General features: G+C 45.0%; 1 protein-coding gene across 1 annotated transcript; it reads left to right on the forward strand.

Moving 5' to 3' along the window:
- Positions 1-1068: 1068 nt before the first annotated feature.
- LOC146986470 (peroxisomal succinyl-coenzyme A thioesterase-like) lies at positions 1069-12725 on the forward strand. The gene is made up of 10 exons (XM_085780220.1): positions 1069-1279; positions 1586-1685; positions 1778-1968; positions 2358-2527; positions 9514-9633; positions 9836-9918; positions 11442-11535; positions 11845-11925; positions 12298-12439; positions 12544-12725. Exons 1-10 carry the CDS (start codon positions 1084-1086, stop codon positions 12678-12680), a joined length of 1314 nt encoding a protein of 437 aa, XP_085636346.1. The 5' UTR covers positions 1069-1083; the 3' UTR covers positions 12681-12725.
- The last annotated feature ends 574 nt before the right edge of the window (positions 12726-13299 follow it).

The raw sequence follows: 13299 nt of genomic DNA on the forward strand, positions 1-13299 counted from the left end.
ATACCTTGGACTCCCCAACCATTTTTTTTTTTTAGAAATGAAGAAGTCTTGGATGAATGGTGAAACGTCTTCAAGCAACCACGAAAAGAAGTCCAGTTGCCTTCAATTCAGCACTTAAAGACTACAATGACCTGGGCCACCTAAGAACCTCCACAGACATGGATCAAAGCACTTCTATCTGTCTATCTGTCTATGTCAACATTCCAGTTTGTGATGACATCATACTCTTGTTTCTTTGACTTTGAATGTACTTTGGATAAATTGATCCACCACATGAAGGTGATATAATCAACTAATGTAATTTTAATAAATGACAGTAAAAAACACAACATGTTTCAAAGTTGATTTGATTTATGTCGTCTGAGCAGCAATGCAAACCACAAATGTATTCAGTTTACCATGATACACAACAGAAAGTCAGATGGGGAACAATAAATCCATCCATTATGTATCTGTTTCAAAGTCACACTGATGGTTCTAAGGATTTTCTCAAAAAGACTTCTGCTACTTGTTTGATGAAAATGAAGAATTTAAACCCCTGATACAGAAATTGGATCGATCCCCGACATGTAAAACACATATTTATTACCCACTAGGAACATTAACAGTCAATTTTTTAGACCTCTTTTTAACAATTTTCAAGCTGATGTGCATTAGGGTTAGGGTTAGGGTTGGTTTCACCTGACTGAAATGTGGAGTTTCAGTTGTGTCATGGCACCACCATGTGTCCAAACTAAGTGTTGTTTTTTGGGGGAGGAGACAGAGGCTGCAGACTCGACAGTTTAATTGCCAATTCCCTCCAGACTGGCACACAAACTGTGACAACTTTGTTTCCAGACTCATAGACAAGCTCAACGCCAGGGGATTGACGACAGCTTTGATCTGCTCTCCACTTTTACAGTAAGTAATTAATGGGATAAACGGCAAATGAACTTTGATAGAGAATGAATTGTTTTCATGAATTAGATGATTTCTCTGGACCAACTGCAAATGTTAGTATCTGTTGTCTTTCTATTGTTGTTTATCATCGTCTGATAGTTTGTGTTTTGTCTTTGGTTGTTTCATCAGTTTACTGGGTTCAGGATGGACAGGAACCAATTTGGTGTGAAGCTGTCGGTCCAGCCGTCCAGAGGACTTATGGACGAGAAGTTTGTTGTCCTGGTCCAGAATCTCCCATCTGGTCTCCAGGTGACCGTCCATGCCTACCACCAGTGTGAGGACGGACACAGCTGGGAGGCATTTGGTCACTACAATGCTGAAGCTACCGGGAATGTGAATGGTATGTTGTTCAGTACAGGAAATGTTGTTAATGCTAAAATTCAGATACATAATTGTAATAAATTGTAGTGAAAGACAATAAGGGCCCAGTTTACTGTAAGTTCTCAACTGTAAGTGCATTTACTAATAATAATTTCAACAATTAAGTCAACAGTCTTCATGAGGCAGCTTGCAGCTATAATGGATAATTCTTAGCAAATAAGTGAGCTATTTAAAAAACTGGAATCTACTCAAGATGTCAGACTGCCCTTTAAGTAAATATTTGACACAATGAAGCCTTCAAGGATCACCACTCTTTACTTCCCAGTGTCAGAGGATCCCAGTCTGGGGGGGACGTATTCTGGGGTTCAAGCGATGGGTCTTCTGTGGAGCCTCAGACCGGTTCCAGGCAGCAAACCTGGACTCAGGTACACCAACCAGGTCAAAACTGTTCAGGTGATTCATATCAGTACCTGGATCAATTATCAATATCAGATCTGATTCTTCCATGATCTTTCAGGATGAGGAAGCTGAACGTCCAGACTCCCATGGAAGTCACAATCTCAGTGTACCAGGGTCACCAGACTGAGGGCTTCATGGACCAGGTGCTGTTGGCCAGTGTGGTGGTGGAGCGCTGGTACATGGCGCCGGGTGTCCGAAGGATCCCGATCACTGAGGACAACCTCAGTGCGACCCTTTTCCTGCCCTCAGGTAGGACCGGAGGAGAGTCTGGAGGGATGTAGAGTCGTAGTGTGTGGTTGGCAAGAAAAACTAGACAGGAAGGAAAGAGAAACGGCGCACACTCAACTCAACAAATGCAAGAAATTTATTTGACAGTGTTTCGGCCAGTACAAGGTCTTTGTCAAGTCTTGACAAAGGCCTTGTACTGGCTGAAACGTTGGAGTTGAGTGCACTTGGAGCTGAGTGTGCACCTTTTCTCTTTCCATCGCCAGCACCTCTACAAGAACTATGGTGTGCATTTGTTTCTCATCTCAACGAAAACTAGATAAACATCAACCACCCAAGCTAAATTGGTAGTTTGTACTGTGGGAAAAACCCAATGGAAACCATCTGTCTTTTGGGTTTTTACTTGTCTGAAGGACCCGGACCTTTCCCCGGCATCCTGGACCTTTGGGCAGCTGGAGGGAAGTTGGTGGAGTGCCGGGCAGCGTTGTTGGCCTCCCACGGCTTCGCCTCCCTGGCTCTTAACTTCCTGACTCCTAAAATCACCATGGAAACCGGGAAGATGGTGGACAACGAGTACTTTGAGGTAAACTGAAAGAACATCCTATAAGTGGACATTTAGACAGGTTAACGTTATCCTAAATTTCTTATTTTTGGTTGAGTCACACCCTGTTGGTATGGTTGAGTTTAGGGGAGCTGGAAGCTGCCAGGACAACTGCCTGTTACCTGGATGTGTGTGTGTTTTATGTGCCAATGAAACCATCATGATGTTGAATTCATAGACTAGTAGAGGAAGCATCAGAGTCATGCCCTGGCATAGCCTACGGGTTTTCCTAATCTCAATTTAGGTGAACCCAATTTAGATGTATCATTAGTACTTTTGTGACTAAATATCCCAGAGCAAAGCACAGAGATCAGTTCAGGCTGTTTTATTTAATCGTCTTGTCCGTGTGTCACAAAGCTAAGAAGAGACTCTTTGTGTGTGTATTATTCACTCGTGTGTTGTTTTGCACTTTTTTTTGTGTGATTTCACTTTGTTATGAGTTTCTCTTCACTGCTCAGAAGGACCTCCCCATCACACCTGCAACGAGTTGCCAATTACTGTGCCATGCAGGAATCAGGCAGCAGGCTGAAAAGCATTCAGGGCAGGACTGTGTGCGAGCTGGCTGGCTAGTGGAGCTGAGGAAACAGACACTGATCGACGGCAGAGAGCTTCGTCGATCGAGCTGATGGAAGGACTGTGAACGAGAGACAAATAGCGACTGCTCGTTGGAGGTAAAGGACGATTGTCAAGGACACGCTGCCTCCCACGGAACCAGAGAAATACTGCAGCCACGCTGTGTGTCGGGACCAGGACCACGCCGCCTTCCTCACTGCACGTCCTCTGACCCCCTCCCCTTCCCCTCTCCCTTCCACTGCCCGAGCCCTATCATTGAGGTGAAGTAAACGTTTAAAGACTCTTTTAAAGACTTTATACTCCCTATCCCCCTTGCCACCAGCGTCCATTATTTTAGGAAGTTTGAACAATTTTCCCTGTTAAAAATAAACTTCCTTTATCTGGAACTTACCTGTCTCTGTCTGTTCATCTGTGTGCCAGAGAAAAAGAAGTAAACCTGTGACACTTTTTGGCGTTGTTGACAGGATCTCTGGTATATAGGTGTTCAGTCATGAGTAATGAAAATCCAGCAGCAGCAGAGCCTGGGCCAGCTGCTTTTAATTCAATGTGGCCCTGGTTCATGGGGGTACCCTGGGCTCCAAAGTTTAATGGCAAGACCAGTGGACTTGAATATGGAGACTGGGCCAGTCAGATGAAAGCCCTTCTTAGGGCTCAGAATCTCACAGAACAACAGAAAATTGATTTTATTCTTAGTGCTATAGAGGGGGACGCTAAAAGGGAGATTCAGCTACTCAATGAGGACGCTACAAATACAGCTGATAAAATATTTGAATCTTTAAACAGATTGTATGGCAGGAATCCATCTACTGCTGACCTAAGGGCAAAATTTTTTAACATTAGACAGGGCAGTGGGGAACCATTGAGCGATTTTAGTCTGCGTATCAGAGAGGCTTTCCAGCAGTGGAGAGCAGCAGAACCAAATGGATCCGCCAACCAAGAGGCTACTTTGAGAGACCAAATCCTTGTCAGCCTACAGGCCGGACCAATAAAAAAAGAGCTCCAAAGGCAAGTACGCCGAAATCCTGTCATGACTTGTTCTGAGTTGTTTCAGGAAGCGAAGGAATTGGAGAAGGAAGGCTGGGGTGATGATTGTGAAGGACAGTCCCGTCAAGTCACCACAATGCCCCCTACTGATGACTTCACCAAATGGAAAGATGAAACCAAGGCAGAACTGGTAAGACTAGTCACAGAGCTGGGAAATTCCCTGAAAGAGGAACTGAAGAACAGCAGACAGACCCCAGTCCAGACAGAAAGAGCCCTCGAACAGGCCCGCCTTCGGCGCCCACTTGCACGCCCCCGTTGGGATGAACAGGGACGCCCAATTTGCTTGCATTGTGGACAACCTGGGCACTTCCGTCGAGACTGCTCTCAGCGCCATCAGGTCCAGGCACCTTTAAACTCTCAAGTCCGGCCACTGTAGGGCGAGTGGACGGAGAACAACAAAATGGAGCACCATCGAAGCCCTCTTTCGTCGGAGAATGTCCAACAGTGGAGGTCACAGCTGGGGGAAAGACCATCCCTTGCCTCCTCGATACTGGATCCCAGGTAACCCTTTTTAGTGAAGCCTTTTTTAAAAGACATTATAAAGACCAACAGACAGAAGGCAAAGAAACTATTAATTGGTTAAAGTTGAAAGCAGCAAATGGACTATGCATTCCTTATGTAGGCTATGTAGTATTGGATTTTAAAGTTGGGGGTATGGAAATCTCACAACGAGGAGTATTGATTGTATCGGATGACTGTATGGGGCCTGAACATGGATTGCTGGGGATGAATGTAATTGGGACAGTGTGGGAGACTGTTAATGGTGGGGGACACCCTGGATTACAAGTTTTTAAATCTGCTGTTCCTTCCCACTCACGCTGTGAATGGGACAGAGTATTCGCCTGTTGTCAGAGAGCCACGGTGGTGGGCCCCACAGAAGACCAACCAGTCACCGCCCGGCTGACCAAACAACAGCCAGTCACAGTGCCACCAGAGACTGAGATGGTGTTGTGGACACAGGTTCCTGGGGATACTGGTAAGGCCACATATACCGCTTTGGTGGAGAGGATGGATGAGGAGACAACATGGCAAGTGGCACATACAGTGGTTGAAGTGGTGAAAAATAAAATCCCCATACGTGTGTGTAATCCTCATCCTTACCCTATCGAGATCCCACAACGTCAATCACTAGCAAAAGTCTGTCGCATCTTACCTGACCAAATTTATGCTAATGAGTTTGTGTTACAGGAACAGACAGATGGGGAAGTGGAGGTGAAGGTGAGAGCTGTGCAGGAGCTGGCAGAGGATAACACTGCAGGAGACCTTCCCCAGTGTCCCCACCTCCCACAGCAACAACAGGACAGAGTGAACCAACTGCTGGCTAAATGGAGGTGTGTGTTTGCAGAGGATGAGGAGGACTTTGGGCAAACAGAGGCCGTCCTACATCAGATTCCTACAGGTAATGCACCTCCCTCCCGAGAACGATATCGGCCTGTACCTCCTAGTCTCTACCAAGAGCTACGATCCCTACTACAGAACATGCTGCAAAGAGGAGTTGTTCGAGAAAGCAGTAGCCCATGGGCAGCCCCAGTGGTCTTGGTTAAAAAGAAATCAGGAGCCTGGAGATTCTGCGTGGACTACCGTCGTCTCAATGCCCTCACCCACAAGGATGCCTATCCCCTCCCCCGCATCGAAGAAGCCCTGACCACACTAAACCAAGCCGAGTGGTACTCTACTCTTGATCTTGCCAGTGGATACTGGCAGGTTAAGATGGCCCCTGCAGACAGAGAGAAAACAGCCTTTGCGACTCCCTTAGGGCTGTATGAGTTTGAAAGAATGCCATTTGGACTCTGTAATGCCCCTGCGACCTTTCAGAGGCTGATGCAACGCTGCCTCGGATCACAGGTAAATGACTCTCTGCTCATATATCTTGATGATATAATTGTTTACTCTGGATCCTTTGATATGCACTTAACCCATTTGGATAGAGTGTTTCAGAAACTCCACGAACATGGACTGAAGTTGCAGCCTAAGAAATGCACCTTGTTCCAGACTGAGGTGAATTACCTGGGACATGTGGTTGGCCAACAAGGAGTGTCTCCAAACCCTGACAGGATTAAAGCAGTACAGGATTGGCCACCGCCCTCCACTGTAAAACAGGTGCGCTCCTTCCTTGGATTTGTGGGTTATTATAGAAGGTTTATTCCCTCTTTTGCCAAGATTGCTGCTCCTTTGCATACACTCACACATGGTACCAAACAGCTGGGGTCCAAGAGCCAACCAGTTGAATGGACACCCAGCTGCCAAAAAGCCTTCGAAGACCTGAAGAAGATGATGGTGAGTGCGCCTATTCTTGCCTATGCAGATTACAAGCTACCCTTTAAGTTATATACTGATGCTAGCTTTGAGGGGTTGGGTGCAGTACTCTCCCAGGTACAAGGAGAAAAGGAGAGAGTTATAGCCTACGCAAGTCGAACTCTGAGCCCAAATGAGCGGAATGATAAAAACTACAGTTCATTCAAATTGGAACTACTTGCACTGAAGTGGGCTATAACCGAGAAATTCAAGGACTATTTGTGGGGGGCACAGCTCACCGTGTTCACCGATAATAATCCCTTGGTCCATTTGAACACTGCTAATCTGGGGGCTGCTGAGCAAAGATGGGTGGCACAATTGGCTAACTATGATTTTGTTGTGAAATATCGCCCAGGGAAGGAGAACAACAATGCAGACGCCCTGTCACGGAGGCCCCAGGAACCAAAATGCCACGTCATGGCTGTGGATACAGAGGATGGCACATCAGGTGAACTCCAGCAATGGACGGGACGCCAGCAGGAAGACCCCACTTTAAGATATATTATAACCCTGGTACAACAAGGTAAACCATTGGAACACATTGAAAGGCCAAACAGAAAACTATTAACACCTTATACTAAATGCTGGTCCCAGCTAAGGATAAATGATGGTCTGCTCATGAGGTTCATGGAGGAGGGTGGAACAAGTGAACTGTGTACACAGATTGTCGTACCCCCAGGATGGAGGAGGTTGGTGTGGAAGGAATACCACGAGGCAGCCGGCCACATGGCAGGAGCCAAAACCATGTCCCTCTTGAGGCGGAGGTTCTACTGGCCCGGGCAGGGGGAAGACGTTCACAGATGGTCAACTGAATGTGAGTACTGCCGGTCGCAGAGATCACAGCCAGAGGTGAGGGCCCCGTTGAAGTCTGTTGTCACTTCTTATCCTATGGAAATACTAGCAATAGACTATTTGTCCCTGGGGAGAGACGGTGACGTATATCCAAACATCCTAGTGGCGACAGATGTTTTCTCAAGGTTTGCATGGGCAATGCCAACCAGGGACCAAACTGCTATAACAACAGCTAAGATGCTTTGGCAGCATGTCATCCAGCCATTTGGGTGCCCAGAGAGGATACACTCAGACCGTGGAGCTGCATTTGAGTCCTCAGTAATGGCAGAACTGTGTAAGATGTACGGAGCCCGGAAGAGCCGAACAACTCCTTACCATCCTCAAGGAAATGGTTCTGTGGAAAGATTCAATCAGACACTACTCACAATGCTGAGTTCCTTAGAGGGGGAGGGACAGACACAATGGCCCCAGAAACTGCCAGAATTAGTACATGCTTATAATAACTTTGTGCATGAATCTACTGGCCTGTCTCCTTTTTTTGTGATGTTTGGCAGGCATGCCCGTCTCCCGGTGGATGTGATGATGGGCGCCAGCACGGCCACAGAAGGAGCCACACCGAGAGGGTGGACACAAACCCACCACAAAACCCTGCTCTGGGCATATCAAACTGTTGCAAAACATGCCCAAAGGAGACAAAAGAGGGACCAGCAGCGATACAATCAAAGACGGCAAGCTCTACCACTCTTACCTGGAGAGAGGGTCCTCATCAGGAACTTCCGTTGGAGAGCCCAAGGGAAATTGGCTCCCCGATGGGTACGGGAGCCTTTTGTGGTGATTGCAGCCCTCTCTCCTGATGACCTTGTATATAGGATCCGGCCAGAAGGCCGCGACGGGCCAGAGAAAACCATTCATCGCAATAACCTGAGGCACTGTTCATACCCCATAGAGGAACCACCTCCTGAAACAGGACCGCTACAGGACAGATCAGTGGTGAGTAGGCCCCCCCTGATGCTTCCTTTTAGGCCTCAGTGGATGCCAATACAAGACCAGGCTGCAAGGGGTCAGCCAGCTGAACAGTTACAGCCACCAGGACCAGCAGTGCAGGAGCCTAGAGCAGCACAGATGCAAGAAGCCCAAATTCCAGCAGAACAACTGGGCCCACACATAGACAGTCCACCGCGCAGGTCCACACGGACAAATCTGGGGGTTAGGCCTGCCAGATTTTGTGAGTAGAAGCCAGTTGTCGGGACGACAACGGGTAAAGTTGGGGGGAGTGTCACAAAGCTAAGAAGAGACTCTTTGTGTGTGTATTATTCACTCGTGTGTTGTTTTGCACTTTTTTTTGTGTGATTTCACTTTGTTATGAGTTTCTCTTCACTGCTCAGAAGGACCTCCCCATCACACCTGCAACGAGTTGCCAATTACTGTGCCATGCAGGAATCAGGCAGCAGGCTGAAAAGCATTCAGGGCAGGACTGTGTGCGAGCTGGCTGGCTAGTGGAGCTGAGGAAACAGACACTGATCGACGGCAGAGAGCTTCGTCGATCGAGCTGATGGAAGGACTGTGAACGAGAGACAAATAGCGACTGCTCGTTGGAGGTAAAGGACGATTGTCAAGGACACGCTGCCTCCCACGGAACCAGAGAAATACTGCAGCCACGCTGTGTGTCGGGACCAGGACCACGCCGCCTTCCTCACTGCACGTCCTCTGACCCCCTCCCCTTCCCCTCTCCCTTCCACTGCCCGAGCCCTATCATTGAGGTGAAGTAAACGTTTAAAGACTCTTTTAAAGACTTTATACTCCCTATCCCCCTTGCCACCAGCGTCCATTATTTTAGGAAGTTTGAACAATTTTCCCTGTTAAAAATAAACTTCCTTTATCTGGAACTTACCTGTCTCTGTCTGTTCATCTGTGTGCCAGAGAAAAAGAAGTAAACCTGTGACACGTGTAAATAACCACATGAACAAGTGCAAATGAGATGGTGCCTGGCAAACCAGTAATGAAAGGCTTTAAACACAGAATAAAGTCTTCCAACAATCCAAAGCTGTACAAAACAGCCAGTACAAATATTGACACTAACCACAGGATCAGATCCTGCTTTTGGTCTTGATACTTTCTAAATGAAGGAGTAATTTTCAATAATAAAAAAAGTTTAGTTTCTTTTCAAGAACATGATTGAACAAAATCATCGGACAATGCCAAAGTATGTTAATGGTCTTGGTGATGATAGTCCTCATTATAACTGGTCTCTGTCCCTGCTGCAGGCGGCCTATCAAGTCCTGCAGCAGCATCCTCAGGTCCTCAGCAGCAGGATTGCCATGTTGGGTCTTTCCTTTGGTGCAAGTATCGCCTTCAAAATGGCTGCGTACTCCCAAGTTGTGAAGGTAAGACAAGTCCTAACCTTGGTCAAATGGAAACACTGATTTCACTTGTATTTCTGTGCTGAACCAGTGGGAATGGTTCTTACAGCTGGACTATTCATTGATCCAAAGGTTTTTGATCAGTATTGTTTCCTAGAAAACAAATAGTTTGGCAATCTAAATGAATTTTGTTCTTAATGTTTACATGTATTGTATTTTGTGTCAGCTCAGGTGTGCAGTGTGTATCAGTGGGAGTCACGTCCAGCCTGTTGACGGATCTGTGGAACAATTACTTGATTACTGTCGCCAGTAAGTTCATCTGTTTTCAGTTACTGATCATGTTCCTGCATCCCAGAGTATCAGCCATGTAGGCAAAAAATTCAGGTTTTGAGATAAAATTCTGATATTTTCCAAGCAACCATGACTCCAAAGTTTTGTCATTTTTAAAAAATGAACATGAAAATGTTTCCATGCCCTGTAGGCTCAATTTTCACAATAAATCAAACATCTGTGTGGATTGTTTGTGTAGGTCAGTCTGAAGATGCTCTGTAGCAAGTTTGGTGTCAATTGAGCAACAATTGAGTTTAATAAGTTTTACAGTTTTTGATGGACTTCATAATTTGCAATAGGTTTAAATGTACAAAAGTTTCTTCAGTATTGGGGCTACATTTGGGTGAAAGTTGCAAATCTGTTGCACATATGGTATATTTGTTAGACTTTAGAGGCCTGCTATAGCGCCACCATCAGGATTATTGACCTGTTTTTGCATCTGAGGTAATCTGGCATGGGACTGGACCTTTATGCCACCACGTTTGGTGATTTTTCGCGCATGGCAAGTAGGATTTCCTCAGAATAAGAAGAAGAAGAAAGAAGAAGAACATGCAGGATAACAAGAGGGTCCTGGCAGCTTAGGTTTCCCAGCCCCTAATAAAAAAAACTACATGAAATGAGTCCTTTAGTAAAAGCTAAACAAATAGATACAATTTATGAGGGATACAGGGATTAATATTCAAAATAATGCGTCTGAATGGTCACAGGAAGACGCCTGTGTATGTTAATTAAACACCAGCTAATTAATCATCTTTGCTATTGCCTCTTAAAACAAAGTGCTGCATGATTGTTCAGGTGAAACAGGCCATAATACTATAACAGGACATGTTAAACTATTGTAACAGAAGCACAGTGGATGTACTAATCTTAGTTAAAGATTACAATGTTGTTACTAGTAGCCTACAAGGGTTAATGCCTGAGAGTAAGGAAGAGTGTAGTGTTATTGATGTTCAGGCAGCCACTATCCACATTATTCATATAATAATTACAAGAATATGTTATAAATGGAATAATATAATTATACATGCTATTTACATGGTAGAAATTTGTGGAGGTGGTCCTATTGACCAGTCTAATTTTGAAATAAGGACTACCATAGATTCATATTGGCTAAAGGCTAGACTTCTGTTTGTCATATGAGAACTTCATAGCAAAGAACGTCAGTGTAGATTGCAGACACACACAACACAATGACAACAACTCATCACATGGCAGACAGCAAGCACAGCACATAAGTTAGAAGACTATAAATTAAAATCTAACCCTCCTTTGCAGAGGTAATGACTGCAGAGACAGCTGAGACGTTGACTTGAGACATGGTTTTGGTAGAATTTAGTCAATTTAGTTTATTTTGTTCTGATGACTAAGGTGACTGAACCAACAAATCACATTAGGAGAAAGAACAGATTCAATACGAGCAGAGTAAAACATGCTCATTCTGGTCCTATCAACATTGAAACTGGATAAATAAAGAGAGATGTCACCTGTTTGTGTCCAATCAGAAATGCTGCAAAGACTCGCTTCAACGAGGAGAAGCAGGCGATCTACAGAGACCTGCTGCTGCCCATCCCCACCCACCCCTCACTCAAAGTGGATGTGAGTACCACGTCAGAATGTGTCTGCCTTGTTATTTTTGTCCCAGAAATTACCCATTAAAAGCACGTTTGTGTGTAATTTACCTGAATCAAAGCTGTCCCATTTTAGAGGGAACAGACTGTCTCTATTTTGTTCTTTCACCCATGACCCCGAGTTAAACTTTGATGTGGAAGTTCCTTTATTTTCTGGGCCAACTCTAAAAACCTTTAAAAACTTTGGTATTTATTGATAAATTAGCACTGAGTAATGTCTCAGGTGCATGATGGACAAAGCAGGTCTGAACTGTTGCTGCTGTTTGTCTCTGAGCAGATGGGACGAGTCCAGTGTCCTCTGTTGGTGGTCGTAGGTGAAGACGATCAGAACTGGCCCGCCTACGAGTCTGCGATGGATGTGAGTTCATTGACACGACGACTTCCTGTGTGAATGATCATTTAGGCTACTTTGTCTGATTAGAAAGTAAGATGGAGGAAATTGGATCAACACTAATGTGGAAAATATGTTGAAGTAAACCAGTAAGACAATAGGACATGAACTATTTCATGAGCTTTTTAAAACTCAGCCATGTTATTGTTTTGAATTGAAGTAGCTGCAGTTGTATCAAAAGTAATTTCAATTTTAAAAATGATGATCCTTTTTCTCATTTGACAGCACACGATACAAATGTAAATACAGATGTACCACTCGTATTTAAGTATTGAAGATAGAAAAAAGATACAAACATGTATCCAATGTGAGATAATGTTTGAACTTCCTGTTTTCCAGATGAAGGAGATGATGGAGCGAGCAGGAAACAGCCACCTGCTGACCGTCCTGTCGTACCCGAACGCCGGTCACCTGATCGAACCTCCGTACACACCGCACGCCCGAGCCAGCACCTTCAGAACTGTCAACGTCCGTCAGAAGTGTAGGTTCACCTTCAGACTGAGATGCTGCAGACGGAGACTCAAACTCTTTGGCTTCAGGTCTTTAAGTGTTGACGACTGTCTCTGCTGTCCTATGTCTCTGCAGTGGTGGCTCTGTGGGGCGGAGAGACGGCGGCTCACTCTGGTGCTCAGGAGGACGCCTGGAGGAAGATGCTGGTCTTTCTGAGGGAGAACCTGTACGGTGGCAGGAACCCTGGTGCAGCATCGTCTGCTAACCTGTAGTCACGGTGACAGGCAACAGAGATGATTTCAAGCACTTTTATGGAACTTTAATCAATCAACAGCACAAAAGATTAACAATATTTGTTTGATAACACCCTGAACACTGTGCAGACATATAACATTCCAGTTTGTGATGATGTCTCGCTCTTGTTTCTATGACTTTGAAAGTTCAAACTGGTCCTTTGGACAAATGTATCCACCATATGAATATGATGTAACTGACTAATGAGATTTTAATAAATGAATGTGGGAAACAAAAAAGAAGTTAACCTGTCTCATAATTCATTCAATGCAAACCACAAATGTATTCAGTTTACAGTCATATCAATCAATCAATCAATCAATCAATCAATCAATCAATCAATCATTTAAAGTGCAAAATCACCATAGTACATCGTCTCAATACACCTTACAACAAAAACATGGCATCATAACAACATCCTCTGTCCTTAGACCCTCACATCGACTAAGGAAAAACTCCATGGAAAACCCTTTTAACAGGGAAAAAACCAGGAGAAACCTCATGGTGAGCAACAGAGGAGGGATCCCTCACCCAGGACGGGCAGACGTGCAGTAGATGTTGTTACAGACAAGAAAACAGTTTGCAACAGAGAATGTG

The sequence above is a fragment of the Trachurus japonicus genome, chromosome 6, assembly GCF_045865225.1.
Source record: "Trachurus japonicus isolate A0001 chromosome 6, Traja_1.0".
Taxonomy (NCBI): domain Eukaryota; kingdom Metazoa; phylum Chordata; class Actinopteri; order Carangiformes; family Carangidae; genus Trachurus; species Trachurus japonicus.